Source organism: Carassius carassius, chromosome 1, assembly GCF_963082965.1.
Source record: "Carassius carassius chromosome 1, fCarCar2.1, whole genome shotgun sequence".
Classification (NCBI taxonomy): domain Eukaryota; kingdom Metazoa; phylum Chordata; class Actinopteri; order Cypriniformes; family Cyprinidae; genus Carassius; species Carassius carassius.
In genome coordinates this window covers 32,623,546-32,643,950 of record NC_081755.1, presented here as the reverse complement: position 1 = coordinate 32,643,950, position 20,405 = coordinate 32,623,546, and the positions used below count along the sequence as shown (strand labels likewise).

General features: G+C 37.1%; 1 protein-coding gene across 1 annotated transcript; it reads right to left on the bottom strand.

Moving 5' to 3' along the window:
* Positions 1 to 3,587: 3,587 nt before the first annotated feature.
* Positions 3,588 to 19,505, bottom strand: LOC132145709 (transient receptor potential cation channel subfamily M member 4-like). Its single transcript, XM_059556932.1, has 28 exons — positions 19,269 to 19,505; positions 17,684 to 17,745; positions 16,997 to 17,162; positions 15,241 to 15,421; positions 14,115 to 14,284; positions 13,574 to 13,751; positions 12,910 to 12,974; positions 11,769 to 12,017; positions 11,575 to 11,677; positions 11,374 to 11,492; positions 11,001 to 11,294; positions 10,444 to 10,545; positions 10,196 to 10,324; positions 9,640 to 9,769; positions 8,948 to 9,093; positions 8,749 to 8,861; positions 8,572 to 8,667; positions 8,435 to 8,481; positions 8,117 to 8,349; positions 7,924 to 8,039; positions 7,713 to 7,845; positions 7,459 to 7,633; positions 7,060 to 7,225; positions 5,571 to 5,752; positions 5,117 to 5,249; positions 4,755 to 4,827; positions 4,313 to 4,409; positions 3,588 to 3,713 (listed from the first exon to the last, which is right to left on the bottom strand). The coding sequence occupies exons 1-28, from the start codon at positions 19,338 to 19,340 to the stop codon at positions 3,679 to 3,681; spliced, it is 3,765 nt and encodes a 1,254-aa protein (XP_059412915.1). The 5' UTR covers positions 19,341 to 19,505; the 3' UTR covers positions 3,588 to 3,678.
* Between the last annotated feature and the right edge of the window lie 900 nt (positions 19,506 to 20,405).

Genomic DNA, 20,405 nt, shown 5'->3' with positions numbered 1-20,405 from the left:
TTCCTCCTCTAACTCAGTGTGTTCCTCAATCCTTGTCAACCTGCTTCCCTTTCATAGTAGCTGTTTGTCAATAATCAACCAAATAGCTGAGTGTTCATAAACTACTTGAAGCTAATTGGTTGATTGTGTGGCACTAGAGGGGAAAGAAATCACAGTAGAATCTCTAATATCTAAGGTTTACACAAGGTTCAGTTTGTTAGCAATAGTTAATTCAGGCCACAGGATAATTTCATGCTATCATTAATAAACAGTACTTTTATGGCTTTTAATAATTTGGGTATCTACAGATATTAATAAAATGTGACATTTTTTTGAAAACTACTAAAAATAATAAAGTTTACAAAAAATATATAAATTATTATTTGAATAATCCATATTAACATTATTAGTTAAATTAACAATAAGCAATAGTAATATTTATGAAAAAAAAACATTATAGGTACATTAGTATACTGTACACTGCTCTCTTAAACCACATTGTAAAGCATTTCTCAAATGTTTCACTTCAATATAAATAATATTTAATGGTGGGTTAATGGAGTCTCCTGCTTTTCAGAGGTTTATGTTTATTAAAAACCTCAGTTATGTCATGTATAGTCATGGCCAAAAATATCGGCACCCTTGGTAGATATGATCAAATGAGGCTGTGAAAATTAATCTGCATTGTTAATCATTTTGATCTTTTATTAAAAAAAAATCACAAAAATCTAAACTTCCATTGGATAATAATAATTTAAAATGGGGGGAAATATCATTATGAAATGAATGTTTTTTTTTTTTCAAATACACGATGGACACAATTATTGGCACTCCTAGAAATTATTTTGAGTAAAGTATATTCCCATTCACATTCACAATTTTGAGCACTCCAGCGTATAAACATGAAATTCACAGAAATATAAACAGGAGGGAAAATAAAACCCAAATTCCCTTAATCATCCATAACAATGAGAAAAACCAAAGAATATATTTCTTATGTGCAGCAAAAGATAATTGAACTTCACAATTTAGTGAAGTGGCTTTAAGAAAAGAGCTAGAGCAGTGAAAATTCCCATTTCCACCATCAGGGCAATAATTGAGAATTTCCAATCAACAGAAAACGTTACGGATCTGCCTGGAAGAGGACGTGTCTATATCGTCCTAATACATGGTGAGGAGAGTTGAGTGACTAAAGACTCTCCAAGGATCACAGCTGGAGAATTGCAGAAAATAGTTGAGTCTCGGGGTCAGAAAACCTTTTAAAAATGGTCAAGCAGAATCTACATCACCACATGTTGTTTGGGAGGGTTACAAGAAAAATTCTATCAAATACCAACAGATAAAAAAATCAGTAATTGACTGACTTTGTTAGAAATCTTACAATAGGCCATGTTTAGATCTTCCAACCGTACAATAATCCAAACACAAACCTCAAAAACAACACAGAAATGGGTCACTGAGCACAAAACCAATCTTTTGCTATAGCCATTCCAGTCCTCTGACCTGAACCCTATAGAAAATGAGAGGAGTGAACTGAAGAGGAGAAGCTGGGAATCTAAAGGGTCTGGAGTGATTCTGGATGAAGGAATGGTCTCTGATCTCTTGTCAGGTGTTCTCTAACTTCAGCAGGCATTATAAGAGAAAATGTAGAGCTGTTAAACTGGCAAATGGAGGTTTCAATAAGTATTGAATAAAAGGGTGTCGTTAATTGTGGCCAATGTTTATTAGAGAAAAACATTTATTTCATGATGATATTTCTCCCTATTTTAAATTATTATTATCCAATGAAAGGTTAGATTTTTGTGATTTTTTAAATAAAAGATCAAAAGGATTAACAATGCAGATTAATTTTCACAGCCTTCTTTGATTATATTTACCAAGGGTGCCAATATTTTTGTCCATGACTGTATGAGTTTCATAATCTCAGTGATGTATCAAATTACAGTAATATTTGCCAAAGTATGTTGCCCTATTTGCCAAAAGTCCGCCATCAAAACATAGAGATTTCAACGTTTCAAAATGTTCCATCTAATTTTCTATTATCTATATTGATGTTTTAATTTTATAGCACTATACTTTTAATGCATGCAACAATTGTCTAATTTTTTCCACTTTATATTTCTCTTAAGGATTTTTAGAAGAAACATCTGAGACAAAGCTGATACTTAACATAATTGAGAATTCCCTGAGCTGTGAAAGCATAATGAAATATTTCTTCTGGGAATCCAACTCCTTTAAACTGATCTATTCACTATGCACTAAAACATGAACAGTGAGGCTACTGGGTGAGGGGAGGCGGAGTGATCGAGGGGGGGTGGAGGGTGGTTAGCAAGATGTTAAATTGCAATGTGGTTGAAAGTGGATATGTATGCAGACATGCCTTTGAGATATCAGGTCCCGGATCATCTTCTCTTTTTCTTTATCCTGCCCTTTCTGCCTGGAGAAGAACAGCTGAATGTGTATGGACTGCTATCTTGATCTGACCTACTTTTTTCATGATAGCACTCAGACCAGAACATGCTAAAAACACGTCCTCCTCACTCATAAACCAAAACTCTCAGCTTGTGCTCCACCTGGTCAATTCTCTTTTCAGTCTTCATATTTCAAAAAGCATCTTCAGTTTTGGATTTGCAATCGCTTGGGGCAATTTTGTTTTGCGGATATGATAGTTTTTTTGTAAATGTTTATGAGTTCATTTAATAATACTATGAGATTTTATGCCCCATGATTGATGTCTATGTCTAAGCACATGATGACACATAACTTTTTCAAGCTTTTAAAGGTTAAACATCAAAAAATATAAAGAACCCCTTTCCACTATAAAGAACCTTTTGTGGAAGGGAAAGGTTCCATGGATATCTGTCAAAGGTTCTTCAAGAAACCATAGATGCCAGTAAAGAACCTTCATTTGTAAGAGTGTAGTAAAGGACACATAGCAAATTAAATTAGGTGATATGCTAATTGTTAAAATTCCACAGGCATCTTCATGCAAGTAAAGCAGCTTGCACACAGATTCTGTTCTGAAAACAGCAGCACGTCCATGTTCACATCGAGCGGGTGGCTAAACTAAGATGATGTGCTGATTTAGCTCCAGTTAGATTTAAGCAGAGATCCTTAGAAGAGTCAACCCCTGCCCCCCCAACCCCCTTCACTTCACTGTTACTGAAGATGACAACCTGATCCTCATCGACCGCAGCTCTTGCCATGTAAGGCTTGTAGGAGACTAAGACCATGCCAACCTAGGAATCAAATGCTACTCAAAAGGGGACAGGGTCATTACAGATGGCCACTGGTGAAGACTGAGAATAGAAGGCAAAGATGAGAAATGTAAAAGCACATTTAAGTTTAATTGGTACACTAAAGCCATTTTAAAACACATTTTATAAAACCATAAAAATACAGGTTTGTAATGAATGTGATAAATTAGAATCACGGAAAATATACTTATTTCCAATAGTCAGTAACAGACACAATAAGAAAGTTATCACAATATAATTGTGGTTGACTGCATTGATATGCACAGAAATGTACTTATAAATCATTTTGTATTACAAGACAAAACATAAATATCATTGGAAACATATGTCCAATGATTAAGAGGTTTTGTCTTAAACATGTCAAGCTAAAATGACAAAGAATCGTACAAAAATAAGTTCATAAAATGCACACGATTATGTATCTGCATTATCAGCATCATTTTTATCTGGACAAAGTGGTCCGTTTAGAAGAAATACCTGAAACAAAGCCAGAAGAGACATGATAGTTAACATAACACTAAGTGTTGAAAAGTAATTCAAATTTTTATACTTTTTTTTAAGATTTATACTTACATTTTCTATCTATCTATCTATCTATCTATCTATCTATCTATCTATCTATCTATCTATCTATCTATCTATCTATCTATCTATCTATCTATCTATCTATCATCTATCTATCTATCTATCTATCTATCTATCTATCTATCTATCTATCTATCTATCTATCTATCTATCTATCTATCATCCACAAGGGTGCCCTCCAGTTTTGCATATATATATATATATATATATGGAGACATAACATCATCACATAATCTTTCTCTCTCTCTCTATATATATATATATATAGAGAGAGACAGACAGAGAGAGAGAGAGACAGATTCTGTGATGATGTTATGTCTCCATCAGTAAGAAAGTACTATAACTGTATATTTATATGTAAATAAATATCATTAAAATGTTACAGCCAAACCAACACTGTAAACACTGCTACTAAAAGGGAACCTGAGAAACATCAGCTACACTTTGACGCTGTAAAGAGGGGGAAAGGCAGAGGAGAGTGAGCACCACACCTTTGAAAGGAAGAGGAGGAGGACGTGTCTGCTTTACAAGATCACTCTGAGACAGTGCCTCCACTATCCAGGAGAGGGCAGTAGAGCAGTACTCCACCTGTGTAACAAGCAAACAGAAAAAGACAGAGAGGACTGGTCAAAAAACTGAGGTCCCCAATAAAGCACAGGTTCATTAATTGCATCGATCGGCTGACAGCTTGGCACATTCTCAGAGCGGATCTACATTTTAAAAGGGCTCGTACAGTGATAGGGAGACTGACGGATGGGCCTTGGTCTGCGCTGAGCAAGCAAACACAACAGCTGCAGCTAAAATAAGACAAGGCCCACAGGCTTGCACCCACAGACACATGCGTGCACTCTGTGGGATGCTGCTGGGATTTAAAAACAGGTGTCAGTGTTTTTGATAGCCACAGGTAGACAGGTGTGCACAGTCGCCACTAACCTCCGACTCCAGTTTTCTCAACCTGCGATCGTGATCGTGAATCTCCGACATCTGCTTCAGGACGCTGTCCACCCTACACACACATATGGACACAAATACACACATTCTGTCATTCAAGACGCCGGTGTCTGATTCAGCAGGAGTTGACAGTCTCTCCCCCCTTCACACGCACATAAACACGAAACGAGAGCCGCCACTGCAAGGTTACTAAATGTCCCCGGGTGTGTGTTACATACAGATCTACTTGTCAGTGACAGATATGTTCTCCACTCACTCATCTCTTTTAGAACTCACATGTGAAGTATGTGAAATAAGTTGGTAATTGTTGATATATGAGAGTATTTAAGACAGGGTTGACTGACTTTGTGGAGGTGCGTTTGAGCCGCTCCGTGTCGCTCTCTCGTTGTTTCTTTCCTTGTGTGGAAAGCAGGTTCTCCTTTAGCGTGGACTCCCATGTGTTCAGCAAACTGGCCTCTTTGCCTTTTAGTTCCAACACTATGGAAAACACAGGGTTAAAGGAATAGCTCCTCCAAAAAATGAAAACCTTGACATTATTTACTTAACTTAATGTCTGACCAGACCTGTATGACTCTCTTTCTTTTCTGAAGGTAGATGGGAACCAAACAGTCAAAAAACAGTGATGCATTTCTTATAATATCTTCTGTAAAGTTCCTCAGAAGAAGGACAGTCATACAGGTTTGGAACGACATGAGGGAAAGTAAACGAAAACAGGATTTTCATGGGTGAACTATGCCTTTAAAGACAAAATGATCAACCAAGACTGTATATAATGTGGCATCATATATCAGCACGTACTAAAGTGTTGGTTCTTGTTGGAGGGCAGTCTCTGAATGACTCTTTTGATGAAGATATGGAGGTGGGAGATGATGATGAAGGGCGGGGAGAGGCAGGGCCGCGAGTGGTACTCCGTGATCAGGTTGTAGCGCTGGAACTTCCAGTGTACGTCACTGTGCTCCTGGACTTTATTGAATGTGTAACTGAAGACAAATAACACGAACATACAATCATACCAAGCAATACGGCTAGAGGTCGTGCTGGATTGAAGCCGCAAAAGAACCCTGTCTGTCACTAGTGTTTCGCATACACCAATAACACAATTCTGTCTGATACCAACGCTGATTAATATTTTTATGAAACTATTTTGCTATTACACTTAATACTATTATTCTATTTGGTCTAAAAATTAGCTATAAATAAAATTAACCGTATTACGTGCTACACTACATATAATAATGTACAATATGAATCATGGATACGCAGTTTAAAAAATAAAAAAAGATTTAATTTAAGTGTTTTGTTCCATTATCTATGTCTTTAAAGATTAACTTTATGTGAGAATAAGATGATGGCAAAATTTATTTAAATGTAAAAGTAAGGGAACTGAGCATGAATAATTGAAAATACAATATCAGCTGACATGTATCCAGTCAACATACAATACTGTTCAAAATTTGGGGGTTGGTACAATTTTGTTATTGTTTTGTTGAGTGTCTTATGCTCACCAATCAACCAAAGGTTGATAAAAAATGTATTGATCAGAAACATAGTTAAAACAGTAATACTGGGTAAAAACAGCAATACATTTAAAAAATGGTTTTCTATATGAATTTGATTTGAAATGTCATTTATTTCTGTGATGTCTTCAGTGTCCCATGATGCTTCAGAAATCATTCTGATATGCTGTTTTTATGCTCAAGAAACATTACTTATTTCCAAAGCTGAAACTGCTGTTGTGATGCTGAATATTTTTGTGGAAACTATGATAATTTTTTTTCAAGATTCTTTAATGAATAGAAAGTTCACAAGAATGGCATTTATGTGAAATATTTTATATGAATATCTTTGGAATGTTATAAGTGTCTTTACGGTCACTTTTGACCCGTTTAATGAATCCTCGCTGAATATAAGTGTTCATTTCTTTTAATCTTACTAACCTGAAACTTTTAAACTTTTGTATATATTAACTACAGATTTGTAATATCAGCTTATAATAAATACTTACTGCTTTCATAAACTGGTTACTACACAGATGCAAATGTGAACTTAAATGTAATTTAACTAAGCACTTTCAAAATATTTATAAATGAATAAGCACTCAACCTGCTTGTGCTCAAGTTCCCATGGAACTAACTTTTGGAGAAATCTAGTAATCTATCATCTTGCATATTCAGACAAGTAACATTTGTAACATCAGTTCATAGTAGCAGCTACTGTAATTCATTTTAAAGTCCATATAAAATCAATGTTTTAAATACAAACAGTGTTGATGGTGGGTTTTTTTTACCTGAACATTGCAATGAGCAAGTTCACCAACAGAATATTGGTGACCAACAGGTAGACTGACAGCAGGATAAGAACCAGCCAGTTAGCATCAGACTGTGGGCATGGCTCCGCCCCCTGGTGGATGAGCGTGACGTTGTCTGTACACTCTTTCTCGTGTCTCTTGTCAGCTAGAGTCAAAGAACAAAACGTATTACAATCAATAAAATCAACTGAAAGTACAATAGTTTGGGGTCAGTAAGTACTACTCTTATATTTAGCAAGGATGCATTAAAGTAAAAGTAAAGGCTTTTTACATTGTTACAAAAATAAGAGTTTTAAATAGACAGACCCCAAAGTTTTGAAAGGTATACTGTGTTTAGTAAAAATAACACACTACGGAAACACAAAGACACACACACACCATCAATTTCATCCAGTGGTATCTGCCCATATATGTGCATGTATGGCCTGTAGAACACACGCCGAGTTATCCAACCAGGACGAGAGTCGTAGGAGTACAGCAGCGCCTGATTGGCTACTCCATATGCCATTAGCCACACCCCCAGGAAGAAGAGGAAGAAAAACACATCCTTCACCTGTGGAGTAAATGATCATTCTTTAGCAGGATTATGTGCACTTTTTAGGGCACGTTAAAAATGAAAGACTCCATCTCACCATTTTCCCAACTATGATTATTTTGGGACCAAGTTGTTTGTGAACTGCAAATATATGAATGAGTCTGAGCGTGAAGACCACATAGTCGACACACATTACCGCACGACCGAAACTATACGTCTGCGGAAACATCCTGTAACAAAAACGCACATGCACTAACCAATACAATCACACGCACGGACATACACAGGACAGATCTCACTGAATTCACCTGCAGACAAGCCCAAGAATGAAGAGCGCGAGGGCCGTGATGTCGCACTTGTTCCAGATGTCTTGGATGTACAGCTTCATCCTTTGAATTAGAGAGGTAGATCCTACAAAAAACGTCTGCGAGGGAGATCAAGATTCAGCAGACTGAACAAGAGTGTTGAAATGTGTGTAAACACAATGAAGATTGTTCGTACCTGTCGAATCTCCTCACAGACCAGAGTAAAAACCCAGAAATACAACACAAGCTCTGAGGGGGCGGGTCCGTCAGGAGGCGGGGGCTTGAAGTCAACCAATAGGATGTAAGCAAACAGGAAGAGGAAGAGGAAATACATCAACACGTTGCCTAGAAACGAAGTGACCGGTGCAAACCAGAACTGCCGCCATCGATGCAATATAAAAGGCCGTTTTAGAGCGATAGCCTTTGATGCTGAAATATAAAAAAATTAAAGAGGTAAGCTCCTTACAGCAAGTCAAAGTTTATCAGGATTTGTGATCATGCCATTTAAACGCACCTTCCAGTTTTCCTCTTAAAGCGTTACATTCCTCCACGTCGTCCTCCCTGTGAAGCACATGTATGACTCTCTTTATTTTATCTGTGTCTCCTTTAACTTAGTAAAACTGTTTATGGTGCTGAGAAACCATGAATTACGTGTTTATAACATCAGCCAATGACTCGGCTCCATCGACGCTGTCTAATTCTTTACCCGGATGAAATTCCTCTGGCTTTTCGTACTTCTCCTGCTCCCTGAGAGATAGGAGGGCATTAAAACTTTGACAACTGTATCAGAAAGAAAACTAACGTTGGCCGAAAATATTGGCTACTGACTTGAAACTGATGAGGTTGGTGTAGATAAAGGGAAGCAGGAAAAACGAGAGGACCAGTTTCCACACTTCTGTATTGCTGTCCATGTCTCCCCACCAAATCTCTGACAGTAAAGTCTGGCCAAGGATGGGATGAGGAACCATGACACCAATGTAACTAAGAAAAACTGACACTCCAACAGATAAGCATGACCACTGCTTACCTGCACTCCATCATGGCTGAAGAAGAGGCGGGCGTCAGCCGCGGTGGCCATCTGCAGACAGGTGGCGCTGCCCCAGACAGGTGACTGTCTGATGAGAAGCTTGTAAGAGCGGCTCTCATTGCTTTGGTAACACTCACTGAACACATCTATGAAGACAGTGAGGAGAAAAGACATTAAACATGTAATGTAAGAATTCCTTATGCTAAAGACTTAATGCTGCACAATGCTACACTCACACAGACACACACACGTTTGTTTTTGTGAAAAGTGGGGACATCCCATAGACGTAATGGTTTTTATACTGTACAAACTGTATATTCTATGGCCCTTCACCAACCCTACAACTAACCCTAACCCTCACAGGAAACTTTGTGCATTTTTACTTTCTCAAAAAACTCATTCTGTATGATTCATAAGCGTTTTGAAAAATAGAGACATGGGTTATGTTCTCATGAGTCACCCTCTCCTTGTAATACCTGTGTCATACCCATGTCATTATACAGAGTTGTGTCCTGATATGTCACAAAAACACACCCACCCACACACACACACACACACACACACATATATATATATATATGAAATACATATAAAATACAAGAATTTTCACTAGCTGTCTCATACTTTTGAGCCCCACTGGTACACTGAAAATCATTCCCATCTGCCATCTCTTTAACTTGATTCACACCCACCATGTGCCAGATTCTCGAAGGTTTGAGCAAGTTCTTTCATGGAAAGCTTGGTCTCAGTCTCTGTCTCCAGCTCTCTTAACTCTCTTAATATCTTACACCCAGCAAGAGCACTTAGCACCGACTCCCCTGCCTAGCATTGAAAGAGAGAGGGGGAAAGGAGCAAAACAAAGAAAAATGTTTAATATAATATGATTTTATTAATAATAATAATACACTGACCATGGGAATTATCATGATCAATGACTATAATAATAATCATAATAGTCATAACAAATAATACATCTGTGGTATTCTGCATGCAACCCTCCTGCTATTGGACACTTTCTAATTAATATGACATTTCTACAGTTGCATCAAGAGCTGAATACATTAGTGTGATACTGTATCCACGCCACGAGGTGTCAGTACAGGGTCCAGGATCACTGTCATGTGCAACTTTAACCTACTCATTTACAAATGTATATTTCTGACCAAACATCGTAGGAGATTAGAAAGAATTTGCAGAGAATATGATATGGGTTTCAATTATGACTTATGATAAAAAAAAAAACAATACCATTTCCCAGAAGTAGATAGACATTTCTCTGCGATTCTGAAGAACGGCCCAAATGAACAGATTTATCCAGGGAGTCATGCAGCGCTGCTTCCGGTACACACTCTCAGTTAGCAGCAGCTTATTCACATGCTTAAAGGACGAGACAGAAACTATGATCACAACATTGTTATCTATATTGTATTAACATAAGTGCCGCAAATCAAATAATTTCACCAATCCTAAAACCTTTGAAAAAACCTGGCTGGTACCTTCATTGATTTCCTCGAGGCCCATCCCTGTTCTACACCAAGAGGAGCGTAGTAAAATGGCTGGCAGACATCTTCCAGGATTTCTGATAACACCCGTGAAACCTGGGAGATCACGAAGAAGACAATCATTATTATTCCTTGTTTTATGATTCCTTGCTCTTGTGTCTGATGTGACGTGATTATGTGCAATTAACATGTTTGAATAGATTATATAGATATATATATAAGTTGAGTGTTGATTTTTATATTTAAAAATAAATAATAACTGAATTGAAGTTTGGGCTCTGTTGTTAATCTTATAGTAATGTAAAAGGGCTCAAAATAGTTTAGATCAAAAGCTGGGGTACACTTTATTCCTAGATATTTTCTAATTATAATTGAACTTATTTAAAGAAAGAGCCAATTGTTCAGTAAACAACTGTTTCATTAAAAAGAAAAGCACATTTATGTTTTCCCCCTGCTGTACTAAATCCAAGGTGTGGTCTCAACCATCATGTTTTTGTGTGTGTATATATATATATCGTATAAATGCTTCAAACTGTAGCGTTGGTTCTGACCTCATACAGGGTGAGTTCTCGAGCAGCAGACGGGGCGCTGAAGCTGCTGGTGTGGTGGTTCTCATCAGGTGAAGCTAAGCGGCTCTGAGAGCAAACTAAGCCCACCCGCTCCTGCAGCCTCCTCTGGAGGAATGAGGACACCAGACTGCAGTCCGACAGTGAGCTGTAAAGACTCTCTAAACGATGATACGTCAGATAGTCCAGAATGTTCAAGCCGTTTTCCACAAACAGACGCACAAAATGGGGCTTGTTGTTCACCAGCGCATCGGTCATTGATTCCTCCAGGTCTTCATACTAAGAGAAAGATTAAATCAAGAGAAGCTGTCATGTTAAAACACACGTTTGGTTTCATTCATGTTGCTGTTAATCTTACCCTCCAATGGATGTCACCATTAAAGAGTTCACTCTTGGCGATATCCACTCTGTCCCAGGCCACTGCCAGCTTCAGCTCTTCAGTGTACTCGCTAGGATCACTAGCATCCCGTTTAGCAGCTGAACACACACATACACACATAAACCCATAAGTATGTACTGTAAACATGTTGAATTGTCAAAGCAGGTGATTTAATCTCACCTCTCACGAGAGCTCTGAGGATGATTCTGTCAAAGTCATCTCGCCCTTCCTGGTCTCCATGAAACACAGTGATCAGATCTCGGTTGTGATAGATACTGAGTGCCTGTGTGAAAAAGAGAGAAGTAACTAAAAGTAAAATACAAAAACCTTGGGCCTGCATGCACTCTCTATCCAGGCTCTTGCTGTACGCTCACCTGATCCACAAGCTTCTCCAGTTCAGTCTCAGAAGGGAAATGTTTCTTAATTTTCTCTCTCACTTGGTTCCTCAGCTCAACACTTGCACTTTTCCTGCTTTCCTTGGCAGCGGGCGCTAAAGTGGGACTCACTGGTGGACTCAGAGGTATGCTGAGATCCTTCAGAAGAGCCGCTATCAGGTCTGCCGCTGGACCTGAGCCTGCCAGCACCAGCCATGGAGTGGTGTTTTTCAGAGATAAATCCACTCTCTGCAATAAGAAAGATGATATCGTTCATTTCAAATATGCTTAAAATGGATTGAACTGATAAAACTGTCATTTTAAACTGTACATTTAAATTTGAGATCCCTAGACATTTTTTATGACGTTTATGACTGTAACTGTAAAAGGTGTATAATCAGTCACTGCTGGGCTTCATTCCAAAAACAGTGCTAAATGCAAAAAGCACATGGACAGCTGGGTTACAGGCTACAGGCATTAAGAAAGTATGAACAAAACAACATAAAGTAATCTTTAGATTTGCATTATTTTGTTCATGCTTTTGGAGATGACCCAGACTACATTGAATAGGTACAGTACAGAAAATAACATAAAATAAAAAAGCATATTAATAAAATAAAACTAACTGTATTCTTTTAAAATACATATTATATATGTGACCCTGGAGCACAAAACCAGTCTGAAGTCACTGGGGTATATTTGTAGAAACAGCCAAAGATACATTGTATGGGTCAAAATTATACATTTTTCTTTTATGCCAAAAATCATTAGGATATTTAGTTAAGATTATGTTCCATGGAGATATTTTGTTAATTTTGTTAACTATATAAAAAATAAATTTTTGATTAATAATATGCATTGCTATGAATTCATTTGGACAAATTTAAAGGTGATTTTCTCAGTATTTTGAATTTTTTGCACCCTCAGATTCCAGATTTGCAAATAGTTGTATCTCGGCCAAATAGTGTCCAATCCTAAAAGCTTATTTATATATGTGTGTGCCTACAAGCTTATTTATTTAGCTTTCAGATGATGTATAAATATCAATTTCGAAAAATCTACACTTAAGACTGATTTTGTGGACCTGGGTCACATATAATTTATTCATATTAAAACAATTAAAATAATCTTGTGTCATGACCTCTAGCATGGCAGCATCTCCTGCGATCAGCATACACAGAACAGGAATCTCAATGCTTCCACTACCTGTTAAAGACAGGAGGAAGACAGATGTGTTTATATAAGAGAAGTATAGCATCACTCAAATTAAACTGAGTAAAAACAAACAACCTAATAAACCGACATAACTAGTGAATTTGCCTCAGAAGTTTATTCTCATTCTGATCCACCAGAGGACAGAGTAGTCCTCACATTACATGCAAAATTTTGCCTTATTTTATTCTAAAAGATATATATATACTGGGGTGTCTTTGTGATTGTGGATTACATTTTATGTAATGCTGCAAAAACAGCTTTCCTGTCTTTCCTGTGTAGGGACAATAAACATTATTACTACTACTAAATGAAATAATTCTGAGGCCCTTTACTTTTTTTTAAATACCAAAACACTACTGTTTTTCATATGGCAGCACACTAGTGTTTAACTTCCCTCTTCCTTCCTTTCATTTTGTGTTTATTTATTTTATTGAATAAAAGGAAGTGCATGGTTCCCCAGGGATGTGCTCGTGCTTCCCGTGGCAGTCCCTGGTGAAGGTGCAAGATAAATGATATGGGAAATTGCTGTTGTGCTCTCTGCTCAGAAAGACTTGGTTTACTTTTCAGTTGAACCGTCTTCTTTCTCTCACCCCAGATGCCAGTGCGCTGATGGGAGATGAAGTCCTCCAGGTTGGCTCTGAACATTGTTTCAGATCCTCGGTGTCCAACACTTCCATCATCCACCAAGAGGAAGGCCTGGTGGTTGTTGTCCAGGCAGCTGCATTCATGGGGCATGTTGTGCACATAGTACCGCGCTGGGAAACTGCCCTTGTGAAGAGTAACCAACCATACGTTTTTACAGAGCAGCCTAGCCAAAGTCCTATAGCAGTTCAAAATACCATTCAGGCCTGTGTGACATTAGTGAAGTGTACACTATGTAAAACATATCTGGATATTGAACTACACTTAAAATGTTTTGGTTTCATGTGATATTTCACAATATAGCAAAACAAATGGCTTCTGCAAATATACTATACAAGACTTCAGAACATATATTATGCTATTATGCTAGATTTCACCTTACATATATATGTGTAATACATATATATAATATATATTTTTTTGACATTCAAACATCTTAAGTGTGTTTTTATGTTGACACTGAAGCAGAATGGACTCATATGGTAAAACCTGTTGGTTTACGAGCTGCTGTCGTTGGTAAATCAATCCCCAGGGCGCGACAGCAACGGCTATAACTTTGGCCTGGGAAAGAGACGAAGCTGTTGCACAATGATCCCTCACTGCCTCACCTACACAGCGGCCAACACCCTCCCTCAGACCTGACGTCAGGATCCAAGCCCCTGGAAAAAGAAATTTAAGAGTACTATTACCTAAATTACTCAGCATTAATTAAATTGCATAAAAGTTACAAACACCAATAAAATATCACTAATAAAGGTTTGTTACCATAATGCAACACTTCTAGATTAAAGCCATTTGAATTCTAACCATATACATAATAAACCTTATCAACACACCAGAAACAAACACACAGGAGGAATGCCACTGTTGAGTAACACTAGTTTAGCCTGTCTATCACTGACCTTAAGACTAGTCACTAATTACTAGGTACTACATGAAAACAGTTATTAACAGTTATTTTCCAAAACATTCCAGTAAAGCTACCTGTCCTACCTGATCTACTCTGAGCCAGAGGTGGCCCGAAACACAAACTCAGAACCATAGCCACATCAGAGTTAACTGGATGTCTATATGCAGTGAAATATGATAAAATTATATGGCCACTGTATGGCCATATATTTTATGTCATTAGCGATTCATTATCATTATCAGCTTCATCATTATTTTAATGACATCTCATGACTTATCTCACACACACACACACACACACACACACACAGTTTCACAATCTTATATGCCCTGGAAGTTTGTTGCGTGTGTATGTAAAGGCATGTCTGGATATGCTGAAGTAAAACATGCCATGCAATAATTGCTTTATTATTTTTTATTCATTATTTTATTTTGGCTATTACTTCAACCATTTACATTTAGCTTCCCTATATATATATATATATATATATATATATATATATATATATATAGTTGAAAATCATTTAAAATGAGTAAAAATAACTAACTGTCTTTATCTTAGTTTTAGTGCACAATATGAACCCAGGTGGAAGGGTGGAGTGTGAATGTAGGGTTAACAGTCCACATGTGATTGGTTAGATAAGTGAGTGTAAAGGTTTCAAGCACTCACAGAGTGAGCTAAAGATAGAGGAGTAGGAGAGGTTACCTGTGCTCTGTGCGGCCCGGACTAGACCCTGTCTGATCACTTCTCGCACCCTGGGTTTCACCTTCTCTTTCCCCTCTCCCCCCACCACAGACACCACCAGATTGGGTATCGGCAAGCCCCATTGTGATGTCATCAGCGAGTACACATTGTCCGGAGGTGTATCATGTGCCAGGCGCAGAAACTTGGGGACACAAGATGAATTATGTATTAATGCACAGCAGAAAAAAACGGTCCTGAGTGTTTGCATGTGTGATATTATTCATCCTAAACTAAAATACACAGTCATTCAGACTTGTGCAAACATGCACAAGCATGAAGGATATTTATGTTGTCACTCACAAACTGCTGAATGTAGGAAGGGATTTGTGTGAGAAGAGACAGACTAACAATCGTTCTGCCTGAGGCAACACACGGTCTCCACAAAAACATTTCAGAGAGGTTTTCTTTTGTTACTGTCTAAATTTAATTAGCTGTATTGTGGCTATGAGAAGTGTATGACTTCAGGCTCTGTGGGGCTGGTTAAAGGTGATTTTCTAACTGCTTTGGATTACATGTTCACATGTTAGCGTTCTGTAATTGCCCAGAGACCTGGCATACTTTCTAAAAGGAACAATGGTAGACCTTAGTCTGGGTAGTGCGATGTGTAATTTTTGACATGAGTAATAAACGAAGCCGTGAGGAATGGGGACACAGTGAGTTCAAGGGATTGTAATGCTGTTTAACAACATGCAAATTGTTCAATTGATGAAACAGCTTTCCAAAAAAAACCTTTCAGTAGACTTTTTGTCATTTCATTTGATATTTTTCCCAAAAAAAAAAAAAAAAACCCCTTTGGATAATTGCGGCGCATTTACATAACATTTAATGATGTTTCACTGTTCCTGTTAAATACACAAATAAACATGTATGTCTATCCCTCAAAGTCTCATTTTCATACGAGTAGAGGTCAATATGGTCTGCCCTTACTAAGGTCTACATCTTAATGCTTTAAACACCACAAAATAAAAATGAAAAACATTATGATTTAAGTTATTGTTTATTTATTAACAGACTTCTTGTTAATTTGTATAGAAAGAAACATAAATCATAAACACTGTAAAACTGTAAAGATCTCATTTACCATTTTTAAGCTAATTTTCACAAGAAAAATCCAATAACTTCAAATGGAATCTGGGTGATCTTGTATTTCTAGAGAGGACTAAATATTTCCACACACTGATTTTGCAATGGATTCAGTTGGTCATGTGAATTCAGTGTAGACTGAAAACAGAAAACTTGTGAGCTCTGCTTCATACATGGCTATAGTTTTGACAAAAGACAATAGTTTGCTCACTATTTGCTAATGTGACAACATCTTTGGTCACTGACATCTACTGCATTTAATGTTAATGTTAATGGCTAGAACCTGAACAGGCAAAAATTTGCATAAAGTCCTGCACACTATGAGAATTGAAACTACATATATTTTCCTCCCCTATATATCATTCTGTAATATACATACATAGTAATTATGTAATTAGGCACTGAAGAAGTTTATAGTGTCACCAAAATGTTCCTCAGTAAGGATGTGGTTTTTATCATCGCATTTGTGAGTTTTTAGTCATTTCTTTAAAGAATAGATCCTCAATGTAAAGTATTACCAATTTAACACACTTGAATTGTAGGATGGAAATTGTAGGATGGAGTTCGTTTTTCAAATGAGAGTAACTGCGATTGTGCATGCTTGGGGATGTGTAGAAGAAGGTGAGACACCCACTGGACTGTTTCTACGTCCGGCTCCAGCAAACTCCAGCTGTCCAAAGGCATCGGTGGGGTATTCAGAGGTGTGTTCTTTACTGTCCCACTGGCTGATCACAGGATCACCTGCCGTTATGGATGGATGAATGTCCCGTGCTCCACCACACTGGCACAAAGCCCTATTACTGCCAGAGAGAGAGAGAGAGAGAGAGACAGAGAACAGGTTTCAGTGGGTTCAGAATTCTGATATACAGTATGTATTATTCAAGCCATCATTTCAGAGGAAGAAATCAACCGCCTTTGTGTGTGCATGTCATTCATGTTACAATTAATTTATCAAAGGAAGACATTAATAGCTGAAATCAAACAGTATGTCACATAATGTACACATCATCACTAAAATTAATAAATGAAATGAAAACAGTACCTGCCCAAACCCTGTTGTGAATCATTACATAACAATAGCTTGAAAATGGGAAAAGGACAGGGGAAATGTACTGTGCTGACAAATGGCTAGTTCATCTTCATTCAAGATAAAAAAGGCATGTTTGTTGACCCACCCTACATTACCAAATCAGCTACTTAACGGCACAGATCATATTACCAGGAGATCAATGTCTGTTTTAAATAAGCGAGTATGAAAGGACTGAATAGATTTTCTGCATACGCTAGTAAATCTGAATGCAAGAGAAAATGGCTGTTGTACCTGGATGAGTCCTCCACAAAGGTGGTGCACACTCTCTTTTTAATCATCTTTGGGATCCAGCTCTACAACACAGACGTTACACAGTAAAGCATGAGTCAGAGACATCTGCACATGCAGGTCCGGTTTCTTTTCTTTCACAGTCAGTGACTGAGGAGAACAAACTATGAGATTACGCTTGAATGGCAAAAGAATTTTCAAGGAAATGTTTTGATGTGTGACATGCAATTCTAAATCACAGAAACTAACAGCTTATTTGTGTCTTCTGCCTACATCCTGCTTCCATTTCAAAACCATGAACAACAAAACATGATAATAATAGTAATCAAAATCATAGTTCTTAGACCATAACTTGTTTTAACTATAACTTTATAATAAAATAAAAACCTTTATTCTGGGTGAAGATGGCTGCATATTAGATAACTGTATTTGAATCAATCAATTAAATTAATTAATTAATTAATTAATTAATCAAAGCTTTAGGAGCATTCAAAACAAAATAAAAAGTGAAAGACTTCTTATCTTCTTAGGTTGCTAAAATTAAATGAACAAGGCCGACTTGTTTTTAACTACAAACAGCATGTTAGTTTATCCCACATAAGAGCCGTAATATACTTTTGAATGGATGACAATTCTGCCTAAAACAAAATATATACTAGCTCTGTAATTTGACAATGTTTTCTCTTTTAACATGCTATCTTCCATCTTCCATTTCATTCCCCTATTTTTATTTAATATATTTTATAAATGTATTACATTTCATTTTCTATTACATGCATGTAATGACTTTCCGAATTGCTTTATTAATTTTGCATTTTGAGAATTATAAAATAGCAATATAGTGAAATAAATAATACATAGAACACAAAAAGCTCTTGCATATCTTAAATGTAAACATTTGACATACAAATGTCTGTTCATGTATATGTATAAATAGGTCTCCCATCTTCATTCTGTTCGCTGAGCAAATGCAAAACCCTGTTAAACAAGCTTATAACTTTAATATGGTGCTTTAAAGTTTGGTTAATCATTTCATTTGAACTTCCCTCAGCAACATCAGAGACAATCCCTTCCAAACCTGATTGGAAAGGCCATTAAAACAGTCATTACATTTGCATGTAGCTTGTCACATATTAAGACACATATTCTAATACATTTTACATATTAAGATGGAGACTTATTGAAATGTATTAGAAGCGGCAGCAGGACTTTGATAAATTGCTTCTGCTTATTGTTCTCAGTCCACTGGATAAAAGCGTCTAACGCAGCGGTAAAGGACAGTATCAAAGTATGATATGGAAGCTTGGAAAAGCTTGGGAAACGTTTGTCATTCAACTTCTTACAAGTGCACAAACCTTGCACTCACAAAATCATGACTCCGGACGTCTTAAGGTTTTTTTTTTTTACTATTTTTTTTTACTATTTTCAGTCAGTTTACAAAGTACTTTGTTCTCAAAGTACTCGTTTTAATGCAGTGGCAAAATAAATAGTACAAAGCATGAACAATAAAAAACGACCATCTTCCGTACTGAGAAATACTTAAGTGACTTTAACACATGTTTTACTTTTAATAATGTATCAACCACACCTGATCATTTTCGGATTTTCTCTCTCCTCCAACTCCTTCATTCTCTTTCTCGATTTTCTTCATTTTGATCATCTTTCCGCCTTATTAGGGATCAGTTATTCCTCAGATGAGATCCATGGGGAGTCTAGATACAATTATGCTCTAGTTTGCCATCAGCCGGATTCCCGAGATATTTAATGAAACTTTTTCTGAAGCCGTGTATTGGAAGCCCCGCCCACGCGACAAGCGTCTGGACGCATTCCAGCACGAGCTCACGATTCTCTGCGCTGCTGAATTAAACCAAACAAACAACTGTGAGCGGCAAGCACAGGGAAAACAAGATAAGAGCAGAATAAGAAGAATATGATAAGAGAGAGGTGTATTATTTCATTATATGAAAGCTGTTAAAAACAGGATACTTCTGGTTATCAGAAAGGTTTCCATTTTTCATGCCCCTACAGGCGTGTCTTTTGAAATACTATTGACCTTAAGATGCCATTTCGGCGTGGCCAGTTATGCTGGTTTGACTGAAGTTAGTTTGAGCTCCAGGAAGTAGCCTAAACAAATAATCACCTGTAAGATTCAAATATTTATTCATTTCCCCCAAATATATGTAAAGAGGAGTACTCTCTCTGTCTCTAGAAAGAAAAATGACATTTAGAAAGAAATTAAAAGTACAGAAATAAAGACCTAATAAAAACAAGTCAGAAAGAAAGTGTTTACACAGAAGGAATTTGACCCGACGACAGGAGCTTCCAGTGCAGAAGAAAGTACAAAGACATAGTGCATTAATACATAGGAATAACACAGTAGAGATGGAATATATAATACTAATAAGAAAAACAGAAAATTAAATAATGCACTATATAGACTAACATGTAGAAAAAAAATGTTTTAACTGTTGTTTTAATGTTGTTTAAATGAATTTACCGGCATGCTATTTCTAAGTGTGCATTTTACAAATGTACAAATTTTGAATTGTATGACAGTTGTGATGGACAATGTATAGGCTAGTTATGGAAGTTTTAATTGTTAAGGCCTAAGATGATAGGTCTGCGGGAAAAAGCTGTTCTTGTGGCTGCTGTACTGGTAGAAGATGTTCTGTAGCTAGGACCAGAGGGCAACAGTTGGAAGAGAGAGGGGGCTCGTTTGTGAGGG